The 18,779-nt window shown below is 35.1% G+C and overlaps 1 protein-coding gene across 8 annotated transcripts in view; it reads right to left on the bottom strand.

The window, feature by feature from the left end:
• The window catches only part of GULP1 (GULP PTB domain containing engulfment adaptor 1), a 152,295-nt gene that overhangs the window by 6,874 nt on the left and 126,642 nt on the right, over window positions 1-18,779 (bottom strand). For 5 of the 8 annotated variants that reach the window (XM_035536830.2, XM_035536827.2, XM_035536828.2 and 2 more), the window contains 3 exons: window positions 12,031-12,255; window positions 9,039-9,177; window positions 2,424-2,518 (listed from right to left, as the gene is read on the bottom strand). In XM_035536830.2, coding sequence (XP_035392723.1) covers window positions 2,424-2,518; window positions 9,039-9,177; window positions 12,031-12,255 — 459 coding nt within the window. The remainder of the gene's footprint in view (window positions 1-2,423; window positions 2,519-9,038; window positions 9,178-12,030; window positions 12,256-18,779) is intronic. The other 3 variants (XM_035536831.2, XM_035536832.2, XM_035536834.2) reach the window with 1 other exon arrangement.

An 18,779-nucleotide genomic window follows, 5' to 3' on the forward strand; every position in this document is an offset into this window, starting at 1 on the left:
TTATTAAAAAACTAACATTTGTACATTTATTGAAATAACATATTTACTGAAGCTGAGGCTGTACTTCGAAAATGTGAAGACAACATCTCCCTTAACATGGCACTTCAGAGAAGGAAAGCAGCTTATATTTTTCCTTCATGTTCCCTAATTTTAGATTTCTCAGAGCACATTACATACTTTGTGGTTTTGCCTTTTGTAGCAGCCATTTTTCTCTTCCTCCTTATAGGCTGTGTCTAACAACCGCTGACCTCTAGCACAGCTATCTTCTGCTCATTGCAAGTTTTAAAGTATTTCCAATTATAAGGACAATTATCATGACTGACTGTACTAGTAAAAAAAAAACATCTATATATCACGTTTGGGTAGACCATTTCATCAATGACAATCCAAAGAAAAGAGCTGGACATTTCTCTAGAACACATGGAAAGCAAACAGCAAAGAAAATGAAGACTTAGTATTATCAACTAAAGAAAACTAAAATCAGCTGTCTCTATCTAAAAACTGTAGGCTTCTAAAAATGAAAATGTTCCTGACTTACAAGATTGCACATATAAAATACAAATCTTAAAAGCTTTTATATATATACATACACACACACACTTATATTCATAAAAATAAAAACCCCATACATGAATAAGTGCACATTTCATCTGTAAATGATTTAAATACCATTATTAAAATATGTTATACCAACCATCGCTGACGCTAGGCGCCCAGGAAAGCATAAGAAGATAAAAGAGATATTAGGAAAAAACACATTTCCATCGGTATTTTTCACCATTGATTCATATTAATATAATCTATAGAAAGAACTTCTGCATGGCAACTAAATCTAACGGTGACTTACAAAGTGATTGAAGGTTGTCATAGCAAAGTAACTGGACATAGCTTTTGCTTTGGCCAATCTCAGACTTGACTTCTGCCCACACCCCCCCCATCCTGTCAGCTTTGCCCTTGATCTCGACTGGATTACATGTGAACAAGTTTTATGCCAACACAGACCTAATAATTCATTTTCAGTAAAGGTGTCAGGGTATGCTAGACTCTCTGTGAGGCTAGTTTACAAATCACACAGAAAAGTGAGAAAAAATAAACATTTATGTACAGGGCAAGCTAATGCAATATTCTTTGCAACAGGACATAGCAATGCATTAAGATTTATTTATTTTTTTTTCTTCGGTCAGAGTAAAAGCTGAAAGAAGTTTTCCATTTTATGGCTTCAAAAATCTTTGATAAAGATTTCTACTGACCCATTTACTGATATTTTAAAGTGATGACACTTAGAAGTCATGGCCTAACAATTTACAGTTTTGTCAGAACATCATCTGTAATAAGAACTCCTACCATGTGAACTTACCTATAACCACAGGATTTTTTTTTTGCCACATCATGGCATTCACAAAACATAAGTAATTTTAACAGAAGTGCAAAGAAGACAGCTTTGACTTTTTGGTACTATCTGAAATGATAGCAGGCCAAAGTGCAGATGAGCAAGAATCTCCATTTTATATCTCACAGTGAATGGATTTTGCCAGTGGTGCCACCCTAAAACTGACATGAACAATTAAATTTGCCCATGAACAGGAATTCCAAAATTTTACTTCGGAAAATTAAACTGTACTTAAATTGTATTAAAGACATTTAAAAATGAGGAACTTCGAGAGCCTGAGAGCTAGTTCTTGTACTTTGCAGGCTGTCAATATACAAGGGGTCTGGGAACACTTCCTGCTGAGGAGCCAGGAATCTAGAAATTCAAGTTCCCAGTATTTTCAGCCTTCTGTTTTGCTGGCAGGCTGCTGAAAAAACAGATAAGCAAGTTTGCAAGGAACTAGCAGTTTGGAAAGTCTGATTGAGAAGACTGACTTAGTCCACAACTTGAAAGTTTTCTCCTATCACTGCTTCAAAATTGGGTCAATATCTGAACAGATACCATAGACTATTTCAGAGATAACAAACATTTTCTGATGAAAAAACACATCAGTTCAGAATTCTTGAATCAACTCTTAACTATTAAGTCCCAGAATGCCATAGTCAAATATGGATACTTTTAAAGACAGCAGAAAACTGCTGAAGAATAAAATGGTCAGTGCATCTGTAGGGCTCTTGCCTCAGCTCTTTCTTAAACTTCACTCAGTCCCTTCCCAGGCAGAAATAGCAGTATCCATTTTGCTTACACTGCTGAGAAGCCTTAAATAGGTGCAGGTGTCTGTTTTAATACCACAGGCTAACATTTGAGAGGAATTTCAGGCAAATTCAAATTCCAACTCAAAGTCCATGAGTACAAAAAGAAACCATCAGATTTTTTTTCCGCAGGTACTTGTGTGTGTGCAGCTTAAAAAACATTTTAAAAATATTCTAAAGATGTATTTCAATAATATTCATATGGCCATAGAAAAATACATAATTAACAACTCAATAATTACCTGCATCTCATCTAGTTTGGACTGAATGTCTGGAGGGAAATCTCCTGCTCCGCAGCTAAAAGGGTCAAAAGGTTCTGCTCCAAAAAGGTCTCTCTCTGGAACAACAGAAAAATGAGTCACTGAGAGAAAAGGTATGATCTATGACAATAGCTCCTTGAAAAAGTCAGCTTACTTCTCCTTAAAAGCTGAATAATAGCACGTCCAGATATGCAATTGATTAACTGCAATTTTTAACATCCATATTTGAAAGTCCTGTGTTGATTAGTTTTCCAAACCTTTATACTCAAATATTTTTCCAAGAACACCATCAACTTCTGTTTGAGCCTCCATGTAGTTTTCATTAAATGCTTGTGCCTTCTAGAGGAATTTTGGGGACCCGATGAGAAGAAATTCCAATTTGAATAAGGGAGCTCCTACTGAAGTGCCTTCTGGAATCAGGCTATATAGGGGTTTCATAAATGAAGAGGGAACAACTGCATGTCAATTGTCAAATTTCATCTTAACATTATGTCAGAAGCATATTTTCACAAATAAATTAGCCTTCCTATCTCCTGTCTGCCACTCCTCACCATCAGGTTAAGGCCTTTTGTAAAGACAGATGACTACCGTTACTCATTGAAGGTCACTTGATAGAGTACCTCAGTGCACAACTGGTAGTAACAACTAATTACCAGGGCCATAAAACCCAAGCAAGGAAGAACAGGTAAAAAAAAAAAAAAAAAAAAAAAAGAGTGAAAGAGAAAGTAGAAGACCATGAAAGCTCACTTACCCTAAAATTCCACTAAACCTGTATCCATAAATACAATGATTACAAATTTCTCTCTGTCACAACATACAGTTTCAAACTTTTTAAAAGCAGGATACTTTCTAGTGCCTTTTTTTTTTTTTTTTTTTTTTAATCTGAATAAGAAACACTTCCAATACCTTTCTTTTTTTTTCTTACTGGAACAGTGTAATGCTACTACTTCTTCACATCCGACAGTCTAAATATATATAGATATATTTTTTCTTCTCAATAATAAGAATATTTTTCTCTACAGGTAACAGTGCCATCTATATACACATGTTCTATCTCACATTGCCTTGGCCAAAACTAGTATGAAGCTCATTTTTCTAACACAATCCAACCACGTTGGTGGCAACACTCAAAGTTAACGCAGTTTTATCATTGCTGGAGAAAATATTAAAACCATTATCTTCTATTCTGACTTTCATTTTTGACCAGCAAGAAACTTGGTAATCATACTACCTAACTTAAAAGTGTTACCTTAAAAGCCTGAATAGGTCTATTAATATCTTGGAAATTAATAGCTGATTTTCTGGTTTAGCCCAAAATTTTACCCTTAACATGAGAACCTGACAAAAAATCCATGTCAGCATAACCATTCATGTTGTCAATGCTGAAAAGGCTGTACATAGGCTCGTATAGGGTAAATATAAGTAATTATTTTGGCATCCACGGAGTCCAAATTTTAGACCTCTACTTGTCTAGGCTCTTCAACATTTTATTGTACACACAAGTGTCCATGGGTTTTGACCTAAATCATTTGATGTTACCATGCTGCATATTTAAAATATATGCATATATTTTAAATAATTAGCAGCTACCATTATTCCCATAATAAAGTACAGAAACAAGCAAGAACTTGATTAATTACACATTTAAAATCACCTCTAGCAGCTACAAATTGTCACATGAGAACAGAAGATGGCCCAGATCTGAGAACCTTATTCCAAAAGCCCACTTGAGCCCCCCAAAAATATAGTCTTTCCATCTTTCCTGGCAGAGGCAGACCACCTTTATGCAAAAGAGACTTCAACCGGGATAATATAATGTAAAAATTAGGATCTACCTCACCCCTTGCCTCTCTCACATCCAAAATGGGTCTGCTCCAGTGTAACCAGTGTCCTTACATGTTCTTATGCTCCTACTTGGTGACCTCCAGATGTGGAGCAGCTTTAACTTTCAAACTAACCTCTACTGAGGAGAAAGTGATGATGCTTTATGTCTCTCATAAATCTATTTGTTCAGTATGTAGGTCCACTTTTTTTTTTTTCCCTCCTCTCTTTTTCATAGGTTATTTTTACCCAAAAAAGGAACTGACAGTTCTGTGTGTGTTCAGACAGCTAAAAGCAGCCAGTTTCAACACTGAGCCTTCACAAATATTCGAAGAATGTATTTATGAAAGAAACAACTCTTTCATTTCTTAGGACTGAAAGGCCTCATCACTATTTTTGAACGCACTTATTTTGTACATTATTCTGCACATTTTCTTATTCATGCCTAATTATTGTGCTTTTATTAATGACAGTACTGAGCTAATTAGCAGGAGAACGGCAGAAGCTTTAGCTCCTTAAGTGGAACATGCCTTCACGTGAAGGATTATTTTATTCATATTGTTATTCAAGGCCAACTTTAATGTTATCCACGGAGTAATTTATTAAAACAGATTTTTAAAAAACAGATTAAAAAAAAAGATGAAAACAGTTTCTTTTAAACATATTAAAACTGTATGTAATCAAATTAAAAATAGGTAAGTATTTCCTGGCTGAGTTTCTGTGAAATAGTTTGGGAACTCTCTCAATTTGACAACCATTTCAGTGAAATGGCTGTAAAAGTGCATAGCACAACTGCTTTTCTGCATTTAGAGGTTGTGTGTTATATGAGAGATTGCATTGCTAAGAGTCAGGGAGAAGTAATGCACCACGAAATACTTTCAATATCATCATCAGTATTTCTCTTTTTAACAGAACCTGAAGAACATGTGGAAACTGGATGAATACTAAGATTTAGTCACTACAGAGCTCCACTGTTGTATGGGATCTCCATAAGCTTCTCTGCTGGTATTCACCCTACTTTTCGCTTTGGTGCTCCTTTTTAATACAGGCAAGAGAAACCAGCAATATTTTTTTTGTATTTGCATGAAAATATATTAAATATAACAAGAATATTTTGCCTGACACACACTCAAAAATAACTGTAGTGTAGATAGGCATTTCTTTCTCCAATACAAAGCAACCAGTAAGCCTTTGAAAACAATCTCCTCAAACAGCACACATAATTTCCTTTCCCTCATTCTATCCAATCCCATTCCTTCTTGGGAAGAAATAAATTCACTGCTTGGGAATCAACAAACAAATTCAAAACCATGAAATGCTAATGTTCTATGTGCATAATTCAAACCACAGAAAGACATGAACAGGTAATAAATTCTTGTTTCTGTAAGTGATCTGACATTCAGGACAAGAAACAAGTAATACTGGAGAGTAGCAGCCTGCAGTCCGTGGTAAACTCAAATCTAGCAATAACCAAGCAAACAAAACTCTACAAATATTTGGCTTTTCTGCTGTATTTTGCATCCCAATCTTCTTTACATTAGCTATCATCCAGATACAGAGTTATGCTGATACATGTTTTCCCCAGATGTCCTGGAGCAGCTGTGATGACAAAAATTAATCACACTGAAGATAAGGACCCAAGAAAGTATTTGGAATAAGCTGAGGCAGTGAGGTCCAGGAAACCTTTCCCTTAGCTGCAGGCTACTTTTTTTTTTTTTTTTGAGGGTGGGGGTGGGGTGGGGGGGGAGGGGTGTGTGTGTGTGTGTGTGTGTGTGTGTGTGTGTGTGTGTGTGTGAGTGAGTTATTACACCATAAAAAAAATGGCTCCACCATTATTCTGATAACGGACTCTGGAAAGATAGCACCTTGGAGCAGATTTCTACATCTGCTAGTTATGACCTTGGATTACTGCAGATGCCTTTGAGTGAAATAAATGTTGGACAATTCAACAGAATGTTCCTCTCCACTCTTCTCTGAGATAAGACAATAATGCTGTGCCAACAAGAAATACACAAATTAATTATTTTTCAAAATAACTTACAAGAACACTTGCAGTCCCTTACCCCATGCTCTGAGGAAGCAGCAGTATGGTGTTTAACACTGTATTTTCGGTTGCACTAAGTATGTGTCAATCTTTCAGTTAAATAGTTATTGTACTGGGCTGCAATATTTCTGTTTAGCCTGCAAGCCAGTCACTGTAAAATCAGTATTAAAAGAAATAATTCTCAGAAACATTTTCAGTAGAAATACAATTCTGGAAAGGTCTTTTGTTTTTCAAAGAGTCACTCTTTTGTAATTATTATCTAAAGAGACATCATGTATATGACCAATCTACAAATTCCTTCCCAAAGAGCATGAACTTTTCTCCTTTAAAACAGCCAAAAAAATAAAACAAAAAAAAACATTTGCTATTACTTGGATATCCACTACTGTGTAGACATTTACTGAGAAGCCATATTGCTCTACTGCTGAACAAGAATTGAAAACTGCAAGAATCTTTTCCCTTTTAAAAAAGCTGAAATGATTTGGAGATAACCTTTCCAATAAAAGGTGAGTGCTGTACTCTTCTTCCTGTATTTACAGTGTGAGGCTTCATGAACTACTTGCTGAGCACTAATCAAAGCAAAAGACGTCACTTATAAAAATGATAAAAAACAATAAAACCATCCTATAATTTCATCAAAAATGATGGGAAAAAATGCTGTGACAAAGAAAGAAGAGATAAGAACACGAAAGAAGACCTCAGAAAATCAGAGACTCAAAACTTTGGCTCATTTTGGTTGCCACCTATCTGACTTGTACTGGAGAAAGAAACGCCAGCCTGCCTCTACCGGCAGCAATAACATATAAAACAATGCATTATTGTATATTATTAATACTGCAACATAACACAGCTTGAATGAAGATCTTAAGGGATCTGAACTTTCTCATCTAAGACACTAAGTCCTTGTTTGAATACAAAATCTTCTTCTGTTTCAAAGTGCATTTTTGACATATGCCAAAAGATGTTAATAGTTGATGAATGCAACAGTTTGCAACATATATTATACCAGGACATAGACTGAAAGAGCAAGGATCAACAGTATACACAGAACAGTATATCATTCTGTAATCTCCCTGGGAAGCATGGCACACAGAGGAGCACATGCAGTATTAACAGGCAGCTGACAAGATGTAGCACTGCCTGCCACGTCCCTGAACTCTGTAAGCTTAATTTAAATGCAAATGAATCAAGTGTAAAATAAACAAAGCACTTTTAAACAGTGCACATCATTATTTATCATATTTTCTCTATTAGAAAGTCCAGTGAATCAAGAAAAAAAATCACACAGGTGGAATACTCAAAACCACTCAGTTTTGGGTGCTGACTTCCATGTAAACCCACAATTTCTTGCAGTGGAACCAGGGCAGGATAACAGCTAAAATAATCTTGTCTTATAATTCAATTCAAGCTACTATTTTTGAATCTGGATATGCATATTGAGATAAATTTTATGACAATATCTGAAGTTTGTATTTTTGTGAAAAAAACAAAAACAGATAATATTGGGGGGGTGTCTTTTTTTCTGTTCTTTACAAAGACAAAAAAAATCTTACTATAACAGTTTAGTTTCTAGTAAACTATTTGGTTTAATATTCTACCAAACTATGAACATAAACTATTTTAATACTTTTTAATTCTGTTAACAGACCTTTTAAAAAAACTCAAATTTGTTTCAAATCATAAAATATGATGAAATAGATTTGATTTATTTATTTATTATTAAATCCACACCCTCAACATCTCTTCAGAGGGTGAAATCTTAGTAAGCAACTGAAAAGAAAGGTGTGTACATAAGGTGTTGGGGAAGATGCTTGCTGACTGAAGTTTTACAATGCATCTTTATAATTGTGCACAGTTTGCACTCATACCCAAAAATTCTATGTACTAGCAACATTCCCCCAAGATGGGTAGAAACCCTTCAAATATGGTGTACGGTGGCAGACAGTAACACTAATGTTCCTTAGCCATACTAAAATAGGCATGACAGAGAGAAAGTACTACCTTCATACTGACATTGCTACAAACTCCAACATTGTTTGTGTGTTTGCTTTCCTCTCCCTCACCTCCCCCCAAGTGGTTTCCAAAACTTTCAGAAACAATCTGTGGACTCCTAAATGACTTCCAGTGAAGCTGAGAATCTTAATCTAACGACCTTCAAACATTTGGAAAATACATTTGCTATTATTAATCATCTTTTAGTGGGCAATTCCTGAAAATCTCTAATGTTGAGAGGTTCATCAACTATAACTGAAAAACAAACCTGTAGATGATATATGAAATGTAGTATTAAAAATATTATTCCAAGAATCTACAGTTTGAGGGATTTCTTAAACTCTTTCTCTTCTGCATCATCATTCACCATACTTATTCCACCTGCTATCTTCCCAAGAAACATAGATTTTAGGTGCTACAAATGTGGCTTGACAAGGAAAGAACTAAAGGGAAGTCAAAATATTTTCTGAATTAACTATGAGAAACATACTATAAAAGAAAAGGCAAATTACAGTCCCCATACAGTTTCAGCACGTAAATACATTTGTTTATAATGTAACTTGGCAGCAACATCAATGACTGGGAAGATGGTATAAAAATTAAATGTCATTATCAAACGTGATTTACAAAAAACATACCTGGCTTTTCAAGCAAAATGTATGCAAACCTCTTCAGAAGCTTTATTTTTAAAAGATACATAAAATGTAAGAAAAAAGTAGGTCATTTGTCATAAAACTTACTGATCTCTGCAGATCTACTGGGTACTGGAGGAGGCTGTGTACCATTGCGAGTAGGTGTTGATGACTGAGGGGATATGGGAGAAAAGGGAACCATATCAAAGATGTCAGTGGAGGGTGATTTAGGTGTCACACTGCCTGCCTACAATAAGGACAATAAATATTAGGGCAACATTTCACATGAAAAAAATCACAACACTGAATTTTTCAGCATGCAGATAAGAGCTACAGTTTCAAAAAAGTTAAAAATAAACATCAGCATGCACAAAACAGCTCCTGACACCAAGCGAATGGCATTTGCAGTTCAGAGTCTCAAACATGCTAAAACTCCCCAATACATAAGCAGCATCGTAATTTTTCCATTTTCAGTAAATCCTGTACAACCAGGAATATATCATGGTTAAACCTGAAAAAGCTGGTGATAAGCAGTTCTATACTCCAGAAGTATGAATACAGTTATTTTCACAAGACCCACTTTAGGAAATATGGCAACAGCAATACGCTACATTTCTGAATGCACAGAACAAGTAGCTAAAATTAGAAGACAAAATCCCAGTGTTACTTCTTTACTATTTCTTCTGTTTGTGATCAAAAAAAACCCACTGTGATCAAAGCTTCACATGTATTTTTTGATAAGTAACAACCGGGGCACGAGATACAGTGAATATTGATTTCCAAAATAAAACTCTCATCCTTCATGTAGAATGGAAGGAACTAAATTCATAAAGCACAGAAGGTTGTCAGGCTTCTAAAAAATACTGGATAATCAAAGAAACCCCAAACATGACAATTAACTACCACTCTATAGTCATATTTATTTTTTAATGACTCATTCCTCCTGCCATCTGTCCGTTAATTCAGGACACAAATTAGGCACAGTTAAATCAAAGCATACTGAATGCTAAAACAGGTGACAAAATAGTTTAAAACTCACGTTGACAGGCTGAAGGCAAAATGCATATGGAAAACTAATGTCAATGGTATTAATTAGACGTCTCAAAAACCTACATTCTGCATATAAGAATGACACACTGCTGTGCACCAGGGAAATCTGCTACTTTTAATTAAGACCCAATTTGACTAAAATACTCACATGAAAATTTTTAAGCACAGATTAAATTAAGTCAGATGGATTCTTCTATTCAGAACACATGAATACCACAACCTGCCAAACGGGTTGTCTTTTGCAATGCTGGTCCATGAGAATTTTATGGCCCTAAGTCTTATTTGCAATGTTTCTTTCTTTAGTGTCTCTGCTGCAGCAACTGCAGCAGCCCACTCACGACACATTACACAGATTTCTAAGCAAAGCCCATAGGTAGCCGTGAACTACATCTGGAAGCTGCAGTGGCTGCTGAGAAGGAAAGGATATTGATGCATGGTCTTCCTCAGTACAGTGCTAAAAGAAAACTAGACTGTCGGGTCCTACGTTACATATTTCCTAGGAGTTTTGAATCCATACTTTTAATTTGGACAAGGAGAGATCTAAAAAAGTTCAATATTTCCAAAAAACAGGAATATTTCTAACTGGGTATACTGAAATGCCAAGCATAAAAGCAAGCCACATTGTCATAGGCTGCTTTATTTTTATTTTATTTTTACCCCTATTTAAACAAAAACAAACAAAAGAACTCCCTCTGTCATGGTATACCCTGTCAGACCTGAGCTGAGCTTCTTAAAACGACTAGTTTTAAAGATTTTTACATACACAGATCCCTTACTGACCTCAATATGAGAAACAACACAGCAATTTCAAATATTTATTGTGAAAAGATTTCAGTGAATATTCTTAGACACAATTGTCCCGTATTACTGCATCCGTGGACCTTACATTAACCTCCTGGTGCTTTCATGCATGGTCAGAGATTCAGTATAATTTGTGTTGAAGGAGATCATAGGAAGACATCTGATCTGACTCAAAGCAGGGCAATGTATGTGCTTGACCCAAAGTAAACACACAAAGAGTCTCGTATCCCATTCATCATACAAACAAAACCACGTCTGACTGTAGGTAGGTTTTGTCTGCATCTGGAAGGTGGGATCGGTTCAATACATAAGTACTTGCCCTATATTAATCTACAATTAACATTGATAATCCTGGAAAGACTCTGAAACAGTAAACACTAACATGGATTCTTCTTATTTGCTAAGTGTTTATTGCTGCATAGAAGATGGATAAATAAGCAGTATTTATGTTTAGTCATAGATGAGCCTTTTTGGCACAACAGCAAAAAAACTATATTGACATTTTCTGTCTATATGCCATTTTGTTAAAGTTGATGGACATTTTGATACTGCTTGTTTAAGTAAAACTATAAGTCAGTTATTTTAAGAAATGCGTGTTTTAAATACCTATAAGCACAAGAAGCATTTTTATTTAGTGAACACATGCAAAAAGCCATGGATTGCCAAATACAGCCAAATGGTACTTGCAAATGGAAGAGAAATTGAGATTATTAGCATATTGCTATGAAAAAGCATTGCTTATAGTTAAAAATAATTTTAAACCTTCATTTTGCACAGAGTTTTATAAAGTATACTTTAGATGAAAGACAAGAAACAGGCAGCCTAAACTAAGACCGGTGTTCTGTGTTTTCCATCAGGTAGACAACTGCTGATTACTTTTCTATTAATTCATGAAGGAAAAAAGCCCTTCAGACTGGACCTTCAGAATTGCTTGATTTGAATAGCTATTCTTAGTATAACAATTTCAACAGAAGATTGATAGATAGCAGATTCATTAATGGACTAATTTAAAATGTTGGAAAAATAAGAATTTTGTTTTGGGGGTGGGAGAGAAAAAGCTACATAGAAACAAGAGCAAGCCTTTGCAAATTCCATATTTTAAGAGTACTGCTAGAGAATCCAAGATACATCTGCTCTGTCTTTTAACCACTGTACAAAATGTGAAATTTTTAACACAAGTTAATACACAACAGAACACAGGAAAGCCAAAAAAAAAAAAAAAGAAAAAGCTTTTGCACAGCAGGATTACACGAGGTCTCGGGCAGCTGTATTCACTGGTTGTCTTTGGAAGACCACTTTTTGAAGGTGGTGGTATTAACAATCCAGCTGGTAGTCTAGAGTCAGGAGAACTCCTAGGAGTAAGCGTAATGGAAGAGATATCTAAACAAGGAGGTGAATCCTCATTGTTACACCAGAAAAAAGTAGAGGGTCTTTGAAACATATGTTCATCATTATCACACTTTATGTGCAGCAGCTGAAAAGGAATCACAGAAAGAGAAAACATTCTGAGGAACTGAACGTGGTAATGTCAGGGAAAGATGAAAAAGACATTTCATACTTCAAAAGGGTTTGTCTGCAACTTGCTGTTCAGTGCGATAGTGATGTTACAAAACTCAATAATACTTTAAAACAAAATATAAAAATGTACCGCAACAAGAGGTAGCCCAGTGTTAACTGGAACAAAGAAAATCCACACCTTGATAATCACATCAAAACAAAATGAAGACAGGGATCTTTTCAAAAGTAGACATGTCAGATTAACTGACAAATATCAAAATCCACCAAAGTAACAGCAATATCTCACACATGCACGTGTAAATTAGCAGTTAAGCACATATCTGATGTCGAGTAATAGAGTTACTCTGGTGGTTAACACACAGGCCAGACTTTTCGTTCTCCATACAAGGAAACACCTACCACTTAAATCCCATAAATATTTATAGAAAAAATAATAATTACTTCACTAAAATGTTCTTTCAATAGAAGCTAACGGCACACAAATTTTAAGGCTTATATCAATACTAGACTTTGTTTCATTTCCTTATCTGTAGAATTTATGTATGTAAACATTTATGGACAATAACAACTGCCATCTTTTCTGTGCATATGAATAATTCATTGAACCTGGAGAACAAGATTTTCAGTAGGTAAATCAAAACCTGAGATCCTTTGTTGCAAAACAAAGGGATCCTCATTCCCCTACAACAGCAGCACAGGATCCAGGACAGAATAACACTTTGCTGCTGCTGAAAGAAAAATGTTGACGGTTTCAAGATTCTCTGGATCTCTGAAGACCCACAGTACAGTTTCTAACAGAGGCAAATGAATAACTGTCACACCACAATACCAGATGGCAAGAGCATCCACCTAAGATGAGTGTGATAATTTCAAGGTTCTGGTCTGAATTAGACAGACAAGAGCCTGAAGCTGGCTGTCTCACATGAACATGGAGTATTTAAGTGCACATTCCAGCAACATTCATTGTGTATTGAAAGCCAACCAGAAGGTGTTGCCCATTTTGACTAAAAAAAAAAGTCCCTTAAATTTTGCCTGAATGAGAAATATCTGCTATGCATAACAGGTTTCAAATGAAATGGATCTTTTCTAGGTGAAATTAGAAACACAGAGCCTTTAGGATTGATCCTGGAAAGAAAAGCAGAATGAAAATGTCTTAAAATATGTGATTTAAGAAACATCCAACCAACCCTTCTGTTGGGGCCAAGTTGTAATTTCTACCTCAAAAACATCTTCGCATCATTAAGGCAAGATTTTAGAGAAGGACAGATTCATCTTTGAAACCAAACAGAAGGAACTGAGCATATGTGCAGACACTTCTTCTTGGCTAGAGCAGGAGTTTACACACCTAGAAGGCAGGAACTGGGCCTGTGCTACAGGTACCTTGCCTAAAAACAACTCTGGCTTGCCCAGGATGAAGCAGTGGTAGATATGTGCAGCAAAAATGTCTAAGTCTACTTTCACTCTCTTCATATAGCATTACATATCTGATACGATGTGATTATTTCATTAGAAGTTTGCATAACTCCAGCAGATCAGGAATCAATGAATTTAAACTTTTCTTTCCTTTTTTTTTTTTTCTCATTATTATGTATAAAATGGAAAATTTAAAATCATTTTGAACTGAGTCTTAGTTCCTTGCTTCATTTTCCATACACAAAAGTCAGGTTTAGGGCCTGGATATCCAAATTTAATAACAATGCCATACTTAGGAAAACACTAACAAACACTACAAAACTCTCTATTTCAAAAGTTGCAGTTTATAAGAAAAAAATGGTTTTATTGCAATTATAAAGAATACTTCTGTATTGGGAATTGTGGAACTGAGGATTTGGAATGGTAGTGAATAAAAATAAAAGCAAAAAGATTTATATCATTTTGCTTATTTTTTTCAAGAGTGTTACTAGGCTACAAGCAGATGACTTGCAAAGCATTTTTCTTCCACTGCCATGTAATACTTGCTGCTATACATATACATGGAAAAAATAGAACTCATAAAAATAAATACTGGAAGATACTAAATATAAACAGTCAAATTAAAGAAGCAAAATATTTCCCTGGAATGCAGAACAGCAGACAATGAATAGTTTCCATTGAAAAAGCAAGTATATCATATGAAAAAAAGAAAAAAAAACATACAGAAAGTAGTAAAATGCATATAGGATGCAAATCAGCAAAACAATATCGATGAACTGAATACACAATATTATAAAATTGAAGGAGTAGAAAATAGGCAAAGAAAAAACACGAGCATTTTCCCATTTGGCGCTCTCAACGGAAATATAAATCAAATGATATGCCTAAACACATTCCAAAACTGTTTTCTGAAATAACTGAAATAAGCATACAGGTTTTTTCTCTCTCTTTTTTTTTTTTTTTTTTAAACATTTCACACACACATTAAATGGGGGTAACAGGTGCAGGTGGCCCATGCTCCTCTAATTCACTACTTAACATTAAAAAAGGTCTGATCAATCAATATCTTTAATGCTCTGGACTTGCTAAAAAATAAATAAATGAGATTTTGGCAACACTACCACAGTAAGAAGTATTGACCAGGCACCTACATATTACATAGTCTTTAGTCTTTTCATAGTTGTAGTCCATTTTTCTATATCTATAGTCTATTTTTCTATTTTTTAGTCTTTTTCAGAAGACTTTGATTTTTCTCTCTTTAAATTTCTTATCCTGAATAATCTTTTTTTTTTTTTTTCCTCTCTAAAGTTGGTGTTAGGACATTGTCTCAACTTACTTTCTTTTCTTAACCATATTGGTCAAGGAGAAAGCCTTCAAGGTACGTTTGAGATGTCAGACATGCCCAAACCAGATTAACAATTTCTATCTTATTAGAGGTTCCTCAGTGGCCTACAGTGGTTTACTGTCCAGTCTACTAAAAAAACCTGATGGTGCTAACTGTATGTAACTATGCTAACTGTATGTAACCACAGCCCACACGAAGGCCTTGTGTACAGCTATCCCAGGCTGTTCACTAAACAACACCAGCAGTTTAAATAGCACAAATAAAACAAACAAAAAGAACAACATGTCACGTCAAATAGTGCTCCCAGGGATGCACTGATCTTTGGAAGTTGGATTTATACATAGTAGCAGCATCCAAAGAGTTATTTTGATACAAACTCAAGCAGCCTCATCATAAGTAAATAACAAAATGAAAATCAGATTGTTCCCACATAATCAAGACCAAACGCAAGAAAGACCAGTGATTAATGTATTGCCAAACCACTAAAACAGATGAAAAGCAAACAGCACAGATACAAAAGTAATGGAAATTTTAGCTGTACATGCAAGGGAGTGAGAAAAAAGAGAAACATCCCATGCCAACATTTCCCATGGCACATGTAAGTGCAGCTAACCATACTAAGGCAACTGGACTTCGATACAGTATGCCCTTTATTGATTCATTCAGGAAGTGACAAAAAGTGACAGTTTCTGTTGCATAATACAAATATGTTTATATTTTAGTGACTGGCTTGTAAAAGTTTCAGCAAGACCAGCATACTTAAAAACATCAACCCCAAAGCAGAAAAAAACTAATCAGTTAATTATTTACTGAACTTCCTAAGGAACCTTAAATCTAAGTAGCTACAATACTCAGAGAGAAAAAGTATGCAGAAGATTGATAGTTTGATGTTTGACTTTCACAATCGATTTTATTCTTAAGTATTGGTTATATGATATAGTTTTTTTGTTTGGTTGGTTGGTTGGTTTTTTGTTTCTCACTGCTTTTAATGGCTTCTTTTATAGGTTCAGAAAGAAGTTTTATTTTTCTCATACAGTTTACAAACTGATAGAAAAGGCAGCTAACTTAGGTTGAGGTTACTTTGGCCATTTGTCTAGATTTAGAACAGCCAAAGAAACATTTTGTTAGTGATGCTAACAATCAAGAAACTTGAGAATTTTGACAGCAGATATATCCCTCAAAAGCAGAAGCCTACTTGCTGTCAGCACTTCACACCTGCTTACATGTTCCAGAAACGTGAAGGGCACATGACTGCATTTTTCATGTATGTAATTTGCAGCCATTTCAGTCTGCCAGAATTATTTTAAAATGAGCCCTCAAATAAATCCTTACATGGCCTGCAAAAGATCAGCAGTAGAAGCAAGAAGAATCAGGAAAGCAGTTTTAGATTAGGTTTCCTTTTGTATTTCACAAAGGAGCCTATAACTTGACTTCATATGAACTCTAGAAAGAAAGGTCACCTTTTTCTGTAAAATGTTATCATTATTATTTACAATTTTCATGAGTGGATTTTTTTTTAATGGAACAACTGCGAACTAACAACAAACACCTAACTAACAACTAACAAATTTCTTTTCATTATCATTGCCTAAAAAAGAATACAATTAAAACAATTAAACATGGATGCTTCAGCTGGTAAAACACTCTCATATGTAAGTTGTCAATCTTCAAAAATATTTTTAATTCTGTGTTCACAGTGAATCTTTAGCTTATAATTCACTATTTGCATTTTCCTCTCTTAGTTAGACCACTGACAATTTTTGGAAGAGTGACCATGCGTAATATTCCTTAGATGTGTTTTGTTACTAGAGAACTGCAAATTAAAAAGTTTTAGCATTGTGTTTTGCAAATGAAGTGTTCTACATTATTACTCAAGAGTTCAACACATGATCACATGAACAACTCCTTTGGAGAGGTAAATCTGTCAGTAAAATCACATATTGCACTCTAGAATGGTACCACTAATTTGTTCTTAAGCATCACAGATATAAAGTAACATCTTTGATACTACAGACAACATATCTTTAAATACTTTGGAAGTAAAAGACTATCTGAATTTTTAGTCTTGATAGTAATATATTTGATCTTGAATACAATTCCAGCAAACAGCTTTTATGTACATCTTCATATTTAGTTACCAAACCTATTTTAAATTACGAGTTAGAAAAGTTTATTTCAAATGGCAATCTGGAGTCATCTGCTCAAAACCAAAGCATGCTGAAACCAGGTATGTTTTTTTTTTAAATGTGCGGTCATTTGTTTAATCCTATACACATATTAATTTATACATCCACAGTTTAAAGAAACTCAGATTCTGTCTTTTTGACACCAAAGTCCCATCAGAAGACAAAATCTGATCCTGTTTATTGGAAAATGATCTAGGAATCAGAAGACCTGAGCTTCAGCCTTCCTGGCAGGAAAAGCAGAAAATGGCTTTTTGTTTGTTTGTTTTCTAGCAACAGTGTCCAGGGTCAGTGAAATAATACAAATGGAGTAGGACTTCAAGTTTCTAAAGGTATTTTTCACCTACTTCATTTCATTAAAAATGAACAGGAAGACTAATGTGTATAGAATAATTAAAGAAACCAAAATCAATAAATTTCAAGAGGAACCAACAGGAGTAAAGAATGCCACACTGGTGCTGCAGGTAGACACAATGGAAAAAAAAAAATGGTTTTCAAGTGACAAGTGGGAAAGACACTCTATTCTAGATCAATAGTTTAACAAAGAAAGCATGATAGTGGCATCACTTGGTGTCTGTAACTGCATTGTTCCACACTACAGGTGCAATAAATACTTAAAAGTCCAAGCCTTCCCTCAAGTGGAAGAAGAAAGCCACATCCACTGTCAGCCTAAAATTACATCTGCTGAGATTGCATAGCTTACAGCTCCCTTCCATAGGGATGGGGATTGACGGAGAGGATGTAGCACACGCAATTCAAATGTTTATATTTGTCATGTTCTGGGAACTGTCATCACATCCCCTTGCAACATCGTGGGCTTCTGCAAGTATATGCTTGTTTAATCAAGTTGCTAATGTCGACTGCTAAAGAGCTAAAGCACTTTCTGATTACCAAGTGCTTCCAAGACCATGCATTAATCACTAAAAGAAGAGCACAGTCAACAACATATAAGATAGGAAAGCTATTTCAGCACATCTAGTAAATGTTAAAAAACAGTACAAGCAGTGTGCAAACAACCAAAAACAACCTAGAAGGCATAAGATCAGAAAATCCAAGGTATTATTTAAGCATAAACAGAAGCAGCTTTACAACAATCTGTAGTTGGCTAGGGAAACTAAACATTTTGTTAGAAATTACAGTGCTGCCAGTTAATGGCACAAGTAATATTACCAGAGTAGGTATCAAGTATGAGAGCTTAAACTTGCCATCCCTCATTAAATGATGCCTCTCTAGACCGCTGCACACAAAATAACAGCAAACTGCACTGATACAGTCCATAAGGGGAAAAAAAAAAAAATCCTTAAGCTGCTTCTGCTCTCTTCTAATAGGAGCGGGAGCTTTACAAAGTCATGTATGAAATAATAGTTGATTGAATTAAGTGTGTAAGATTTACTGCAAAATATAACAGACAATGAAATGTGCTATGAACTGTTCATAACCTCCTTCTTTCACACACGCTTGTTGCTCACATAGTAAAAGAAAATATTTATCACCAAATCATATCTCCTGCCCTTCCAAGCATCCCAGTTTATGGTCCCT

The sequence above is a fragment of the Cygnus atratus genome, chromosome 6, assembly GCF_013377495.2.
Source record: "Cygnus atratus isolate AKBS03 ecotype Queensland, Australia chromosome 6, CAtr_DNAZoo_HiC_assembly, whole genome shotgun sequence".
Classification (NCBI taxonomy): Eukaryota; Metazoa; Chordata; class Aves; order Anseriformes; family Anatidae; genus Cygnus; species Cygnus atratus.